The 17,803-nt window shown below is 40.2% G+C and overlaps 1 protein-coding gene across 4 annotated transcripts in view; it reads right to left on the bottom strand.

The window, feature by feature from the left end:
* Positions 1-9,866: 9,866 nt before the first annotated feature.
* Positions 9,867-17,803, bottom strand: part of STXBP5L (syntaxin binding protein 5L) — a 402,790-nt gene continuing 394,853 nt past the window's right edge. For all 4 annotated transcript variants that reach the window (XM_020985897.2, XM_020985899.2, XM_078146723.1 and 1 more), the window contains 3 exons: positions 16,286-16,397; positions 14,968-15,188; positions 9,867-12,638 (listed from right to left, as the gene is read on the bottom strand). In XM_020985897.2, the coding sequence (XP_020841556.1) occupies positions 12,597-12,638; positions 14,968-15,188; positions 16,286-16,397 (375 nt within the window). In that variant the 3' untranslated portion in view covers positions 9,867-12,596. The remainder of the gene's footprint in view (positions 12,639-14,967; positions 15,189-16,285; positions 16,398-17,803) is intronic.

Below are 17,803 nucleotides of genomic sequence, written 5' to 3'. Positions count from 1 at the left end.
TTCTGCTTCAAGATCTTTTTTTTTTCTATAATCATTTTCTTTCACATTACAACATCAGAAAATCTGCTTTTATCTCTCTGTCCTACTCTTTGGCAGAGTGCCAAGCATAGCTGTTGTAAATTAAGTTGATGATTGATTGTCATCTAAATAGCTCTTTTATGTTCATTTACCTAGAAACAGATATTTAGTTTTGATGTCTCCATATTAAAGTAAGCTTATTTTTAAGCCTCTTGGTGCTATTAAATGCAACTCTTTGACAGACAATGAAATGCTCTTGTCCACATGTGAAGCAAAAGGGACTCAACACATCGTTTTGAATTTTTCTTTAAAGGATTGATATATTTGCCAGAAGGTGGCAAGAGAAGAGAAGGGACAGTTTCAGTACCACTAAGCTCATTCATTCTTAAACATATTCCCTTGTACAATGGGCTTCCCTGTGGGAGAGTTGCCACGTATTCTTTATTACCACTTCTTTAATTGATTTAAGCAGAGAGATGCCCTGTCCTAAAATTCACAGGATTGGAATATTTGTCAATAAGATGTTCTTTAAATCCAATGGTGAATTAGTGATTTATTTTTTCTGAGTTCATATACTGACTTCAGAACTGCACCATCACTTGCCTACTTGAAACTGGGTATCCCAGAGCTGTCAGCCTCAACATGGCCAAAGTAGAACTCATTCTCTTTTCTCCCAAACTCATACTTCTTCCAACCATCCCAATTTCTGTTGAAGGTGCCACCATTCTTCCAGTCTCCCACCTTTGCATCTTTTTGTTATCCTCGACCCCCTCAGTCTCTATCCCCCCACATTCAGACTGTTGCCAAATGTTGCCATTTCTGCTTCCATAGCTCCCTCAGAATCTGACTTCTCCCCTCCACAACTGCCGTCCTCCTTCTGGCCCTTAATACCACTTGCCTTTCTTCAACCCCTTAATTGACCTCCCTGCCTGAATGAAGTCTTTGCCCCTTCCTGTTCACCTGACACACTGCTGTGGAAGTGATTTACCTTAAATACAGATCCGACCCTGTCATTCCCCTACTCAAATTCCAATGGCTTCATGTTAACTCTAGGGCCAAAGATAAACTCTGTTTAGCCTTTAAAGCCTTTCGCAACTTTACCACAACTTTTTTTTCCCAACCTGCAGCAAAGGTTTTTATTTCAGTAATCAGAAGGATACAGTAAATGGAACATTCTGGGTATGCGCCTCTATCTGAAACCACACCAGATGGGATCGTGACTGGTTAAGCATTTACAAAATTCAGGCATGTCTTTCAGTTTCTGAGTACCTCGAAATTGAGGGCAAGGTAATCTCATCCCAAGACTGACTGCATCTGAAGGCCCCTCGTCTCTCAGCATTGCCTGCTGAGATCCAACATATATGGGTATTTAAAGTAAGTCAAAGGAACTGTGTGGGACAAGTGAAAGTTTCTCATATGAAATGGAAGCTGTGCCCCAAAAATTTAGTTAAGGCTTTAGCGTTAGCTGGGCCTAAATTTCGTTTTCCTGTAAATCATATAATAGGGTCATATACCAGCTGCCCCCCACCCCCATTTTGTAACCATCACCCCAGCCTTATCCTTACCAAATAAGGCAATCTTCTAGCTTCCAAGCTTGGTTTGGGTAAAATGTATCTCTTGGGTTCTAAATATAGATTGTAAGGTCCTTTGCCTCAACCAATGAGGATAAAGAGATTGAGGTAAACAAGTAGGGAGTGGGGTTTCTTGGAGTGGTTTGTATAAGGGTATATAACTGGTTGCTTGCTGCTGTATCTTGCCTTACTACTCCAGGTCGCTCTGGGTAGGTGATGCCCAACTCTCGTGCGAGACTTGCTAGAATAAAACTTCTGCTTTCTACTGAGAGAAACCTCTGAATTTTTATTTGGGTAGGTGGTCTCAATCCCACTTAGCATCTAGGTGGCACAGTGGATGGTCCACCAGCCCTGGAGTCAGGAGAATCTAAGTTCAAATCTGGACTTAGACACTTGACATTTACTAGCTGTGTGACCCTGGGCAAGTCACTTAACCCTGATTGCTTTAAAAAAAAAAGTAAAACTATGTAAGGAAGAGAATGGATGCTGGTAAAAGTTCAGATGAAAGATTAGAGCACTATATTTCAGATTTGTACAGCCTTGATAGTAACAAAATAAGGAGGCCTAAAACTATAGTACCAAATTGCTTCCTCTTTTCCTATGTTTACTTCTCTCCTCCTCTCTTCCTTTCTCCCTTCCCTCCCTTCCTCCTTTTCCTTCCTTTCCTTTCTTCCCCTCCTTCCCTCTTTCCCTTCCTTTCATCCCTTTCTTCCTTCATTTCTATTTCTACAATAGAAAGAAAGTATGTTATAATGGAGATTCCCTTTACCTGTGGGGTAGACTAGATGACTTTTGAGACCCCTTCCAACTCAAATCCTGCAACTCTGGATTACGATCATAGTATGCACAATTATCACATTGTTTGGTTCTGTTCAACAAACATTACATAGGACATCGTGCCTGACACTGGAGAAGATACAGATTTTAGCTAAGACGAGGATGCTATCCTCATGGAGCTTATAGTGCACTAGGGAGATAGGATGCATACACACATAACTATCCTACAAAAAATGCACAATAACTACATGAGGCAAAGTGCTACGTAAGAGCCCAAGGGATACAGGCAGGGTTCATAAGGTGGCATTTTGGTTTGGCTTAAAAAATAGCTAGGAATTCACACATTAATAGGACCTATGAGGTTGTGGTAACAGAGAATGAAGGGGAAGCAACAGAAATAAAGGTATATATTATATTGGTGGAATTGAGATGACTTGGAAACTGATTGTATATTAGTTACCAGGGTCATTGATTTTTCCATAGAAATATCTCTGGGATTTTTCCTATTCCGGGTGTTTGTTATTTGTGATATCAAACTTAGATTGTGGCAATAGCATGTTAACTGCTCTCCCTGCCCCCAGTCCCTCCCTTATCCAATTGATTTTGTACACTGCTGATAGCTTAATTTTTCTGAAATACTAATTGTGTTATTTAATTTCCTCTCAAAAATCTCCAAATATTCTCTTTGACTACTATACTAATTACATTCTTGAATGTAAGGACCTGGTGTATCAGAGAGAGTACTGTGTCTGGCATCAGAAGAGTCCTGGCTTCACCACCTTTGTGACTTCACATAGATTATATATTATTTCTGATCCTGCATTTGTTTGTGGTGTTTTATGCTCTGATTTATGCCTGTCTAAACTTTTGCTAACACATGTCCTGTATATCTCACAACAACAGAGTTGTTGGAACATTAAAGGAAATAGTGTATCAGGTGCTTTGTAACTAAAGTATTATGCAAATGTGAATTCTTATTTTGGTCCTACTTTCTCTGTTCCTACTATTCAGTCTAATAAATTATTTTCCATTTAGGCATGTCTTTTTTGACCTTTGAATCTTAAGAATTATACTTCTTCAGCCTGGAATATTTTCCTCCTTTCTTTCTTCTTTCTCCCATCACAGTCCCAAGCATTCTTTATTGTTTTCTTCATTTTATTCCATTTAAAATTTTTTAAATTTATTTTTATTCTGAAATAAACCCCACATAAAATAGACATTTCCATATTCCTAGTAGATCAGAAAAAGAGCATTGTACCCAAAACTGTGGGTCTCTATTATATACGACTTGCTTTTCTTTTTAAATAGATAATATAAATTAAATCTGTAGCTTACAAAACTGTCTTACTTTTCTGTGATTCTTTCTGGCCTTCATTCTTTTCTCTCCAAATATATATATATACATACACACACTTTTTTTTTTTGCAAGGCATTTGGGGTTAAGTGACTTAGCCACAGTCACACAGCAAGTAAATGTTATGTGTCTGAGGCCGAATTTGAACTCAGGTCCTCCTGACTCCAGGGCACTGCCACCAACTGTCCCTTCTCTCCATATTTTTAAAACAATGTTCCAATGACCCAGTCTTTTTTCTTTTTGTACTCTTCTTATGCCCATCCCTTGTCTCCCACCCATCCTGCAATCGTGAGAAAAGAAAAACAAAACTCTTTGATCAAATATGTGTGGTCAAGAAAAACAAATTCCCACACTGGTCATGTCCAGAAATGTACATCTCCTTCTGCATCTTGAGTCCATCACACTCTGTTAAGAGGTGGGTAACATCATTCCTCAGGTGTCATGGCTGACCACTGCTTTGATCAGGGTTCTTTATTTTTCAGAATTGTTTTTCTTTGTAATGGTACTATTATATAAATCGTTCCCTGGGTTTTGTTAATTTTACTTTGAATCAGTTCATGTAAGTCTCCCTAGACTTCTTTGAAACCAGTACTTTGAACATTTCATATGGCATGGTAATATTCCATTATAATTATATGTAATAATTGTTCAGTCATTCTCTCATTAATTGGTAACCAATTAATTTTCAGGGTTTTTTTGCTACTATGAAAAGAACTGCAAATATTTTTGCACATATGGGTATTTTTCAGTTTTCTTTGATCTCTTTCAGGTAGAAGACTAGTAGTAGTGGTTACTCTGGGTCACAGAGTCTGCATAGTCTAATGATTTGGGGGACATATTTCCAAATTGCTTTCCAGAATGGCTGGACCAGTTTACAGCTCCACCAGCAGGGCAGGAATGTACCTGTTGTTCAACAGTTTCTCCAGCAACTGTCATTTTCCTTTCTTGTCATCTTTGTCAATCTATTGTGTCAACTGGAAGGAACTGGCCTCTAACCTGTGTGTGGCCAGACCTGAACTAACTGGGCTACAGAAAGGAAAGTCAGGAATCAGATATTTAATTTCAAAGTGAGAGAAAGGCTTGCAAGCAAGGACATGTGCCAGAGCCCTGCCCCTAGTGGATGCTCTTTAGTGTGGGGAGATCTCAATACTTACACCAATGGCTATGCAGTGAGCTATAGCCCTGACAGTGAGGGGTAGCAGCAGCAATGTGACAAGTTTGATTCAGAGCAGAGCTCATGACCAGAAACAATTCTGGGATTTTGCTGTCGCTGAGATTATCCAGAGAGTGAGTGCAAAGGATTGCGGTTAGGCCAAACTCGGGGCTGCTTGCTGGGCCTTAGCTCTGGAAAACAGGCTGATGATATTAATAAAAATAATAGCTAGCATTTAATATCGCATACTATGTGCCAGGCACTGTGCTAAGTGCTTTACAATTATTATCTAATTTGATCCATACAGCAACCCTGGAAGGTAGGTAGTAATATTAATCACATTTGACTGTTTATGAAAATAAGGCAGACAGAAGTTTAGTGATTTGCTCAGAGACACACAGCTAATAAGTGTCTTAGGCTGGATGTGAACTTGGGTCCTCCTGACTCCATACCTTCTATCCACTGTGACTAGCTGCTCCGCTTCTTTCAGAAATGGTCCAGCCTTGTTACTTGGTTCAATTGTGGGATTCCCAGGTACTGGGCTGGGTGCGGTCTGCCTGGGTATTGGACAGGCCCTGTCTCCTGCTAAGGCTGTCACCTGGCCACTCCGTTCTGCCACTCTGGCCCTGTCTCCTGTTGTGGGACCTGGCTGTTTGCTTCTTTGCTTTTTATCATTCCTGTCTTCCCTTATTAAAATGTAAGCTCTTTGAGGGTAGGAGCTACCTTTTCCTTGTATTTGTATTGCCAGGGCTGACTTAGCACAGTTCCTGGCATGTAATACATAATAAATGTTTGTTGACTTGACTATGAGAAAAGTTATAAAGTTTCCACCTTGATACAAGATGAGTCTTCTGGATTTCTGTGATGAGACGCTATCATCATTTCACTTTGTTGGATAATAATGTATTACATGGGTGAGAATTTTTATTTTTTTTTCTTTTCAAACAAGCCTGATATTTGCTTTGTTCATGACATACTTCTGACAATCTCTGAAACAGGCCTAAAGGAAACCATACTTTACTCATTTCCCAGGAAACCTGGATTTCACCTTTTAGTGAAGATGTTTCAGGGCTGAGGTCTTTCTCACACGTGTGGTAGCTATAATAGGGAAGCACGACTCCTGCACACTGACCAGTCCACAACATGAGTGTTACATATTTTTATACAGAGAGCACATCTATGTACAAACATATACAAGTTTATTGATCTCTCTACAGACTACAAGAATTCTGATAAGTATAGTCACAACTGCTGAATGCAACAGAAAAATAGTAATTTTTCATATTCTGAAAAGATGCAAAAATTCTGAAGATGAAAGAAAGGTACATCAATTGTCATTGGTTTCTTAATTTTCTAGAGTAAAACATCACATAAATACTAAAAAGTATAGATTCTTGGAATTTTCAGTCCTATGCACCACTATCCAACACACTCCACCGGGTCTCCTTTTCTGGCTTATACATAGTTGGAAAGGGTGGCAGGTAAGGGAAGAATAATAGGGGCACTGATGAACAAAAGGTTACTTTCTCATTTTGCCTCTATGACATACTACACCTTTCCATGAGTTTCCCAATGAGAAGATGATCAACTGCAGCTTTTGGGAGGGGTGATTGCTCTCTTGGGGGGCATTCAGATGCCAATTAATACATCATAGGCATTTCTTCATCTACTGCTTGAAGTCCTGCATGGTAATCAGTCATTGATTTGGATACCTCCTCGGTAATTATAGGCAGGTTGGGCAGCCCATGGCTTAGTCCATCAGCCTACCTAGGCTATTTTCCTTTCCTCTGCTCTTCCTTCTGTCTTGTCTAGGACCAGTCAATGTGGACAGTGGTGAGGAGGGTCCCCAAGGGGAGAGTTGGCCAAAGTAAAATAATAAGTCCAAGAATTCTAGGTGTTTCTTCTCTCTGGACTTTTTCATTCCATTAGGTATCCTCTTGGTACCACCCTGTGCTTTGGCTTTCTGTGATATTTTTATCACTTCTTCCCCATCAGAAATTACCAACTTGGTACCCATGTCCTATTCTGTCATTGACCTGTTCTACAAGTTAATAGCTAGAGGATTTGCTAATAAGTCATCCCTCAGGTACAGTTTGGGAGCCAATGCTTCATTCCAAACAAATGTCTACAGGTGTGAATTCTAGGCTTTGGCAGGCAAGTGAGAACTCATTATATTCCTCAAAGTATGCAATATAGGTTTCCTACTTTGTCTGCCAATAGCATAGCCTACAACTGGACCTGGCAGCTTGGACTTGGGAAAGGAGGAGGGAGCTGGCCACGTGATAAGTTTTGGTCGACACAATTGGCAAGATTCTCCTTGCCCCTATTTTCTCTGAACAGTCTTTTGCCATCTCCCTTCCCCCATGTAAAAGAGGCCAGAGCCCCCAAGATACAAGCATAATCCTGATTTCCCTCACAATAACAGGTTTCTTCAGTGATCATAAGCCAAGTAGAGGTTCTCCAGTATTCTCTCCCGAGCTCACCTTACTTTTTCCTGATCACCATTATGCACCTTTATACTATTGCTATAAATATATATATATATATTTAGACACTCACTATATGAGTGTGAACTTCCATAAGGTTATTCCTTCTGTAGTTACTGAAGACCCACATCAAATATGTACGGTTCTGTTAGCTTTATGGCTAAATCACTAAAAAAAAAAATTCTGCACTCTGAAGAGGATTCCCAAGGAACAGGAAGCCCTGGACCACCATGTTGATAGTTGTGTCTGTATCAAATCCTGTAGATTATGATAAAGTTAGTGCTGCTTTCCAAGGACTAAGAATAAATGAATGAATGGATGAACATGCCCAAAACAATGAAAAATGGCTGACTAATGGTTAAGTTTATTATTGCTCATATCAAATTGTGATCCAGAGAATAAATCCTGTATTCCTCTCCCACTGTTGTGTGGGACATCAGGAAGGTCTGTTTTCTTTAGGAGCACTAAGTGGCAATGATTTCTTTTGAGACCCAGCCTGGAGATGGTCAATAACTAGACAGAAGGCTGGAGTTTTAGCTGTTTCTTGTGATGCTACATTTGGGCAGTTATGGAAACTCAGCTACCAGGAATATCTTTCTGATTTCTGGGAAAGGGCCCATTTTCTAAAGGAAATATATTCACCTAGGTCAACACACGAAAACAAGTGTTCAAAGAAAAACCTAATGAACATCATCTCCTTGAGATTTCTCTGGATGACAAAAATAATTTTAATGCAGTAAAACTCTAATAATTTTGACCCTACTGATTAGGAGTTTGTGGATTGAAGTTTACTCCCTGCTTTAAGAAAGGGTTTATAAACAAGATTTCATGGGGAGTCATTTAAATATTTAAGGAGACTTGTCAAGCACTTCAGAATTACTGGTCTACTTTCAAATGATCTAAATTACAAATTATTCTCAACTACTCATTAAAACAAAGACATTTAAGAGCTCAGCTAAGTGACACTTTGTTAACTTCTTTCTAATTAATGAATGTATATTACTGCTTACAGATATGCTATAATTCTTATATTTGAGGAATTTGGACAGGTTTTCTCCTGAATCAGTATGTATAGCTTTCCATATATGAAATATCAGTGATGATTTACGTGTGGAATAATTTAGCGTAGGTTTACGATATGTGTGTCTGAGATGCAAGCTTCTTGGTAACAAGAGGTGGTTGTCAGCCTGCACTTATGCACATGTTATCATAAAACTTCTCAAATGGTGTAGCACAACTGAACTTAAACCTTTTGGGCAGTTATGCAAAATGACCCTATCATTTGTCAGGTTAGGTGTTGTCCCCTTTGGCTGAAGTCTAACTTTTCTGAAATGTGGACTTCTTTATCGAAAATGAACCAAATACTGAAAATTAACTTAAGTATTGGAATAGTATATCCTTTACATTAGTGTGGGAACAAAATTAATTTTTTCTTTTTCTTTAAGGCATGGAGAAAGAGGCTGTTTTTAGGCTTAGTCCTAGAAGAAATAAAGCCCAGGTAAAACACTAGCTAATCAATATTCTGGAGGCTGGATTTTTGTCTTCTGTTTGGCCTTTATCACAAACGATGTTTGCATAATATGGATTGATATTGGAAAATGGGTTGCACTGTAATTAAAAGCCAAAATGCTTTTGTAGAGGAAAAAAATTAGTAGTCTGGGACTCAGGAGATTTGGGTTCTAATCCTAGTGGTCCCTTGTTTAACCTTGAGAAAGTAAGTTGACTTTTCTACGTCTCAGTCTTTTAAGTCTGAGTCATTAAAAACCAAGATGAGATTGAAAATACATAGTTACTTGTTAATTCAGGGGTAGAGTAGGAAAAACTCTCTCCTACCGTGGCCTAGGCAGGGAAGACAGCTAAGGAGAAGAAAGGAGCTATGTCTTCCCTTCACTACGACTCCATGAACTTTGGGAAGCTGTGCTATCAGGGGAGGAATTTTAGCCCTATAGAGAAGTGAAAATGTGGACTGGAGAGAGATTTTTCTGACTGGACAGCCTTAGGTGTCAGGATCTACAGTCAGATTGCTCAGCACTAAATGTTACTCTGGTGATAAGCTTACCAATTGTAACTCATAATCTGGAAAACTAAAAAAAAATCACCCCTAGCACTTGAGGTTACCTACAACAGCAATGTGTGGTGAACTAGTCATTTCCCAAGACACCTCCCCCTAGGTTGTCAAAAACAGGACTGTCAAATTAAGATGGCTGGTTCCCTGGGCTACTTCCAACCAGGGCTTCTATGTTGTGACATCACTATTTTGTCTGAAACCCTGGTTATGTCCAGAAGGTTAAGCAGCTGGTTGACATTTGAGTATTAGCAGGCATGCCAGTGCCCGTGGGGATGGGGTGGAGATGGATGCTGGTGCTCCCATGCTCAACCATAGGGCAGCATGCCAAGGAGGAAGAAGGAAATGGTCACCTTGCCACACTCCTTCAAGGACGCCATCCTGGCCACGTAAACAGCCACTCACAGTGCTGCCGCCTCAAGAAAGTAGCATGAAGGCTTGATTGGTTCCCCCATCAAAATAGGTATTTTATTTCATCATAAAATGAAAAGTTCAAACTTTAAAATCATAGTTTATGCTGAAGCATTTTTACTGCTAATTTGCACAGTTATGTTGGTTGACATTTAATGATTGCTTTTGGGGGAAAGCTGGTGGCTGACATTTTCAGTTGTACATTTACAGAGTACCTCTTATTTCTCTTAGTCAAAATGAGAAATGTATATGAATTTCAACATCCCCAACTTAGATAATTTAGAAGGAAGCTAGGAAACCAGGTCCTTGACCTTGATGATATAGATGCTGCATTACAGCTGCCAATACACTGTGCAGACTTGGATTCTAAGTTTCCCAAATATTTCTACTATTTACAATTCACTCATCTCCAACACCCATCGCCCGCTCCCTGCCCTTCCGCACACCCCCCTTCCCCAGGGTCTGTCACATCAAGGCAGGTTCTAAGAAGTGGCCACCTAAAATATAGGAAACATTTCAAGATGGGGGCAAATACTATGGCCTGAAATTACTGCCTCCTTCAAACATCTCAATCCTTGACAAATTTTAGTGTTTGTAGGAGAAGTTCTGTTGCATAGGAATTCATGGGGCATCCCCATTAAGAAACTAATTTGAAATCTCACTTTCTGGCTGTGAAAATGACTAAGCCTTAGAGAAAAGAATTAATTCTTAAGAAGAAATGGTATTTCTGTTTTTGCAAACACAATAAAACCTTGATTAACCAGACTTCCAACTAAGGACATCCCTTAATTAACTGGCATTTTAGAAATTGCGTTCCACTTTCAGGGGAGGGAAAAAATCACAAGCAAACTGATGGAGATCAAGGATTTAGTTTAAAAAAATAAGCCATTTTCTGGAGGTTAAAACAGATTTAACCTATTATGGAGGCAGAGTCTGGAGACCCCAGCTCTAGCTCTGCCATTAATTGTCAAGATTGGTCTGAATATAGACTTCATTTTCTCCTGCCTAACTTGTATAAAATAAGTGAGGCCTATCATTGATCTTATTTTTCCGTGTGCGTACCTTAGTGTTTTTTTTTTCCTTTCAAAGAGGTCTTATTTTGGGATGGGGGTGGAGTCTGGCATTTATAGGTTCAAGGCTGGTCTAAAATGTGGTTAACATTATAACTGTGACTTTGGGTCACTTCTCTCCTTTGAACCCACGCTTCCTGATCTGTAAAAACTGGTTGGACTTGATGACCTCTAGAATCCCTTCATGCTGAAAAGATCACTGATACTTAAAATGATGACCCTGAGGTACTTAACAGGATTACAGGATTCACATCCGGATGAGATCTTTTAGATCATCTAGCTCAACTTGAGCATCTTATAGATGAGGAAACTGAGACCCAGAGAGAAAATGACTTGTCCAAGGTCACATGGGTCATAAGGAACAAAGCTGGCCTTTAAATACAGATTTTCTGATTTTCTCTCTCTCCACTACAGCAGGGCTTGCAAGACCCTCAATCCCACTCTTGTTCAGTATCACATAGAGGAAGTGATTTTCGACTGTAAGTGCTGAAACAAAGGAGTTTTTGGTCAAAGCCTCAGCTAGAAGATTGAACAAGCCAAGATATCCATCCCATGCCTTGAAAGCTCTGGTTAATCAGTGTTTTACTGAATCACACAAGACAGATTAGTTAGGTCTTTGAAAAGTGGCATTTGGGGTGGTCAAGAGCTATTAAGGACAAAAGGCTTGCTGGGTTTTATTTGTCATGTACAAGGGAATGGGTAAACAAGGACACGGAACATTTTACACATGTTCCAACCCCCCTGAAACAACTGCTGGGCACGTTTTCACTTGCTGAGCTCCCAAAGCTAACCAAATGGCTGTGGTAGCACGGCTTTGCTTTCCAAACCTACCATTAGCTCCCAGCAGAATTTCCAATCCAGGCTTTTAAAACAATACATTCAGCTCCCTCTATTAGTTTCCTACTGGAAACTCAGCTCATCCTGAGAAAACAGATGAGTTTTAGTAGGGGATTGTTTCCTACACTGGACAATGGCCAGATGTTACAACTCAAGAACTCTGAATAATGCACAGGCTTTATGGAGAGAATAGAATGTTAACCAGACTCTTGCCCATAAAAGTCAATAATGTCATTAGTACCATGAAAAATATAAGTTACAGATGAGAAGGGAACTCTGGTGGTTTTTTCCCCTTTAGTTGTGTATAGCAAATATACTTGAAATGCATAGGAATCTTCTAATGCAGATTTTTTTTAACTGTAGAATTGGGCTGATCTTTAAAATAGTTTGCTTGGCTTACCATAAATCTTTTTTTTTTCTTCTGTCACAACATGCTTTTTTTTTCTTTTCCTCTTAAGATGTTAATTTATCATGCAAAGGTTTTTGTTTCTTTATTAAGTGCATTAATGTTTTAGTTTGTACAGGATATTTTTAGCCAGAAAGACTCCCCGTGGTTCTTACACAGAATGCCTCAAAAAAAAAACTACATGCCGAGATGACAGCTCCAGTCCACTTGGGAGAAGGCCAATGACAACAGAATCTTGGAATGGACACTAGAAGTCTAAGTCGAGGGTCCAGTCTTTGGAGTGGACAACCTTCCCTGTTTAAGTCTCCCTTGTGGTAACCTCAGATGAATCACTGCGAAACATTTCACAGAAGAAACTGTGGCTTCTAGCAGTTGAATGGTGATGCTGGGAATAAACTGTTTCCCTGAATGATGATTTCTTAGTGCTGTTGCAGTCTCTGTAGCAGCCTTAAAACTGGTACCATTTCTTATCCTTATACTTCAGCATCAACTACAAAAGAAACAAAATGTCAATGAGTCAAAGAAAATTAGAACTCAAAGGGCCATTTGGGATCCAAAATGGAACCCTTAAAGGGGCTATTCAGGATTGACATATATTCCACTAAGAGATGAATCACAACAGATCTAAACCAATCAAAATATTACAGCTTCTTTTATTTTGGAAAATAACTGATGCCAAGGAGAGAAATTTGGAAATTCTCCAGCTTAACTTCTGAAGATTCAGTCTAAACAGTAGGATTTGAGGACTATGACCAAACAAGGTCTGTTTGTTCCTTCTCTGCCGCCACCACCAACAGCCCTCAATGACACTGGCTTTCAAAATTTGCTGTTACCTTTCAAGAATGAAAAAGGAGTTGTATTTCTCCTTTCCTTCATCTCCCCATTCTGGCCTCTCCCCATTCCTGCTCGCCTCTCCTGCTGGCATTTCTTTCACTCTCTCTGTCAAGCTCTGGTATGTGGTAAGAGTGATCAGCTAAAGTGAGGGAATTTCAGGATATGGAGTGTACATAGTGAAGCAGAGAAGGGATTCAGTGTAGGCGCAGGAGGCAACAGCTAATTGTATAATAACATTCACATTAAAACTTTTAGAAAGAAATTTTTAATCACAGAAAATGGCCATCTCCATGGAGCGAAGGCAAGCATTTCTTTTGTGATTAGCCAGATCATAGATATGGTAATGGAGTTCCAAGCTTCTCTCTAATAAGAGAGGGGCACAGAGGTCATGTCCCAGCTATCAAGCTGAGAAATTTTATATGTACTATCTTGTCTTGCTTAATCAACTGTCTTTTGTAGGTGTTCACTCACCTTTAGTCTGTATGCCATTCCTACAAGCCCCTGACCCTTGGAGTTAAAGACCTGGCTAGTCTTTCCAACTTCCATCCTAGCCACATTGGGCCATGATTTAAAATTGCTTTTCCTGGATGGAGGAGAGGGGGAATTTTGCCACAGAGTTCATTGTTTAAAGGAGGGATCCATGGACCCTCAAAGATGGGTAAATATCAGGAGATGGATGAATTTGGATGGGAAAAATTTACATCTTTATTTTCACTTATCTCTAACTAAAATTTAACATTTTCTTAAATTATGAATTTAAGGAAAAAACCCAATTATTTTGAAAAGAGGTCCACACTCTATCAGACTGCCAAAGGAGTCCATGACACAAAACAGGTTACAAATCTTGGTTTCAAGTAAGTTGGAAAGTAATTGCCCCATGTACACGCATAGGAAATAGAAGACTGTCCCCTATTCCCGCTTCCAATTTCATCCCACTGCCCACTGAGATGGGGGGCCCTGGATTGTTTATGAGCTGTCCTTGAGTTACTTAAAAATAAGGGCATGCAACCTCAGTCTACTCTCCACAGGAGAAATCTTTTCCTTCATTTCCTGTAGGAATATGAACCCCTCTCTGACTTACTCTGTGATAAAGTTTGATTAACTCTGACAGTTTTTTGTTCTTTTTATGAAATTCCTTTTCATAAAATCCCAAAGAAGCCATAGAAAAAAATGAGGTTAACAATCATGTCACATAAAAGGAGGGAAGCAAGAGCCCAGCCCAGTTATCTGCACAAAACGTGCTTTTCCTGGGGCTATACAATCTAAGCAACACCTTTAGCAAACAGCTGGCCCATTTTTCAGATATGTCACACAACCCCACAGGACTCTAGTTTCAGGACACTTCAATAATCATATTCCAAGCAAAAAAACCCAACAAACTAAATATAGACAACTTTAATATTTAAAAAAAGTCACATTCCCCAAATACCTGGCAAATTATAATACTATTTATGTAGCTTTTTCCCCTGACGTAGACTGGGAATGTGTCCTCCCTGTTTTGCTGAGGATGAAACTGTTAACACAAGATGACTCATTCATTCTGTTCTTGACTTCACCCTGGCTGGAGCCCTCTTGCCTCTAGCTTGTTTCACTTTGTATGTAAATGCCAAAGGCCTCCTACTCACCTTGCTGACCAAGGACTTCTGATGCCAGCACAGCACAGGGTCTGGCAGGTCCTGCCAAGCTGTGAAGGCTTTCAGTATTGGCCAAGTTAAAGACCAGGGGTGGGGATGCCACTGAAGACTGATCCTCCATGCTATCTACTGGGGAGGCTCCTCACTAGGAGGTTGGCCTCTCAGCGATGAATTTATTTTTGGCCCTGGAAACTCATACATACTGTTTCCTACAGCATGGATGGATGATCTGCCCTGACGGATCGGGTACCCATCCTGATGAAATAATGGTTCTTCTGAAATCAAAGTAAGTGAATCATTGTTACAACAGATGCCGAGGGAGAAATGCCTCTCTTTGCTTGGGTCACCTACCTCATGGGCATGTTTGGAAAATGCTTCGGCACTGGTCATCATCCCAGCAGTCTTCTCTTCTAGTTCACCCAGTCTCTGTCCTCTTTCATCGAGAGCAATTCGGGCACGAGTCAGTTCTCCCATCACCCCTCCGGCGGCCCCTTTGACTCCTTCGATTCCACCAGACCCAGGGATGTGCTGGGCGAGGCTTTTAGATGCTTTTCCTGCTGAAGCCTCCCCAACTGGGAATTAAAACCACCACTATTGAGGAAATGCTGCCATCACTTTAAATAACCCCCGCAGGAAACTAGACTGTGAAATTCTGTTCTTTTAAAACTTAAGAGGAATTGAGGGGTTAAAAACAAATTATCATCATCATCAACATCACAGCTGGTATTGTTTGCAAAGCACTTCACAGCATCTCATGCGATGCTCTGTAGCTTGTGAAATAGATACTTCAGCTATTATTATCCCCACTTTACAGATGAGGAAACTGAGGTTTACAGTGGGTCTGGTACTTATTTTTTTTTCTAACAGGGGCAATATGGTGATGACTCTTTCATGTGGCAGAGTGTCCTACTGTTGGGGGATTCTGGGGAATGTTCCCCGTCTCCTTGAAATTTCAGTTTCTCCTTGTTCTCTTTCTAGTGCTTCCTCTTTCAGTGACGGATTTTTAAAATCAGCTATTCTGTACTGTTTTGGCATTGAGAGTTCTGGGCAAAGCAATAGTGGTCAATGCCACATCAATACAATACCTCATTTTCAGACTTTAAGAATGTGTTCATTATAAATTATTCTGTTCAGCTAGGTGTCACGGTGGGTAGATAAGATGCCAGGCCTGGAATCAGTAAGACTTGAGTTCAAATCTGATGTCTGAAACTTACTGGCTGTGTGTCTTTGGGCAAGTAAGTAACTTAACCAGGTTCCTTATCTGTAAAATGGGGATAATAGCACCTACCTCTCAGGTAGTTGTGGGGAGCAAATGAGACAATAATTGTAAAGTGCTGAGCACAGTGCCTGGCAGAGAATAAATGCTCCATAAATGTTAGTTCTAATTATTGGCCATTATTATTTTTCACATAATTTCAAGTGTATTGATTTGCTTATTATTTGTGTGAATCCTAGGAAGTGGTTGTGAGTCTTTCTCTATTGCACATTTAAGTGTTCTGAAGAGAGTTCATTTGCTCAAGATTCAAAAGGTATTGGTACCAGTGGGTATGGAGACAAGCAACCAAGATTTAGGTGAGAAGTCAAAAACCTTCTCCAGAACTTTGCATTAAAAAAAATAAACCTCCAGTAAAAGCTTTCATATTGTATGTCGCAGGAGGAATTTACTTACATAACTCTTCCCTGTCAAATGTTTGTCCACTTCCTCCAAACAGTCCCTTGAGGAAGCCTCTGTTCTGAGCTTCGGGCGTTTCTACTGGAGTAAACAATTCTCCTAGCATGTCCTATACCAGATTCAAAGAAAAAAAAAACCATGAATGGTTACAAATATGAAAGTAGCACTCCCTGAAATCAGTACTGTGTTGGATGAGTGTTAGCTCTACCTCGCCCACACCGCACCGCTGGAAGGCCTTCTGGGATGGGCAGCCTCCATGGCCTCCCATGCCCCATACTTCTTCTATTTTCCTTCTGCCAACCATATCCTCTGCTGATTCTCCTCCCTTCTTCCTGTTGATCACTGATGTCCCTAAGGTTAGGACCTCTGCTCTTTTCCTTCTATGATCACTTGCTTGAGAAGCAAATCTACTCATTTCATGTTTACTGATGAGTGGATGACTCCTAAATCTGCATGTCCAATCCTGATCTCTCACCATATTTTCCATGATCATATCTCCAATTAAGTTAACTGTCAATTCCTGAAACTTAACATTTCCAAAAAATCAGCTCCTCCTCTCTCCCGCTGCTCTGCTGCTCCTTTTCCCACCACCCAGGAACAGCCCTTGCAGCTTCCTCCTTGCTATGATGGGCACTTCTCAGCTGTCAGTTCCCAGGCCTTAGAACCTTGTTATTTTCAGCTTTGTACTTTTTTTCATTCCCTAAGTCCAATTATCAACAGCTCTTACTGATGCTTTCTCTTGAAAAAAAAAAAGAGTGTGTCATTTCTTTTCCATTTCCACTACCTCAACCTGACACAGTGCCTAATCCTTTCTTCCTCAGATAGTCCCAAGTAGCTCTTTAATTTTTAAGTTCTTCTTCAGTTCTTTCACTCCAGTACATTCTATGAACAGTTGCTAGAACAATCTTATTCAAACACCACTTAAAATCAACAAATCAAAATTCACAGACTTCTCACCAGGCAGAAAAGATGAAATAGGATAGGAGCAGTGAAGCTAACAAATCTTATCCTCCCATTTGGCCTACTGAGAGCACCTGGCTCTGCTTCCTCCCTCTCCCTTTCAGAGATTCAGAAGCAGAAGAAAGTAGTGATGCCTCCTCTGAATCACAGGACTAGGTGGGAGGTGCTGATTTGGACAGAAGGCACACTCCCTGGGCACTAGGGGAAAAGAGGGCATTTATACTGACTTACTATGATTTTGTGTGGCGTTGAAAATCCTGATTTCAGTTGTCGAGAAGAAAGCATTCCCATACTACCACAAGTGGCCCTATGAGTGGGAATATAGGGATGTGTGGGACTGTGGTATATAAAACCAGGCTTGAAAAGAATGGAGGACTGATTGCTGAGGGTGTTTTCGAGCTGTCCTGTGGAGTACTGGACAGAGAGATAGTGTTGGAGGCAGGAAGAGGTGGGTCTGAATCCCATCTCTGACATATGTTGGCTGAGGAAGTCAATTCCCGTCTCAGAGCTCTAGGTAATTCTGTAAGAATGTAGAGATTGCATAGAATCTGCAGA

Source organism: Phascolarctos cinereus, unplaced genomic scaffold (assembly GCF_003287225.1).
Source record: "Phascolarctos cinereus isolate Bilbo 61053 unplaced genomic scaffold, phaCin_HiC Scaffold_726;HRSCAF=1367, whole genome shotgun sequence".
Lineage (NCBI taxonomy): Eukaryota > Metazoa > Chordata > Mammalia > Diprotodontia > Phascolarctidae > Phascolarctos > Phascolarctos cinereus.
The sequence above is the reverse complement of the archived record's forward strand: the minus strand, read 5'-3'. Positions and strand labels throughout refer to the sequence as shown.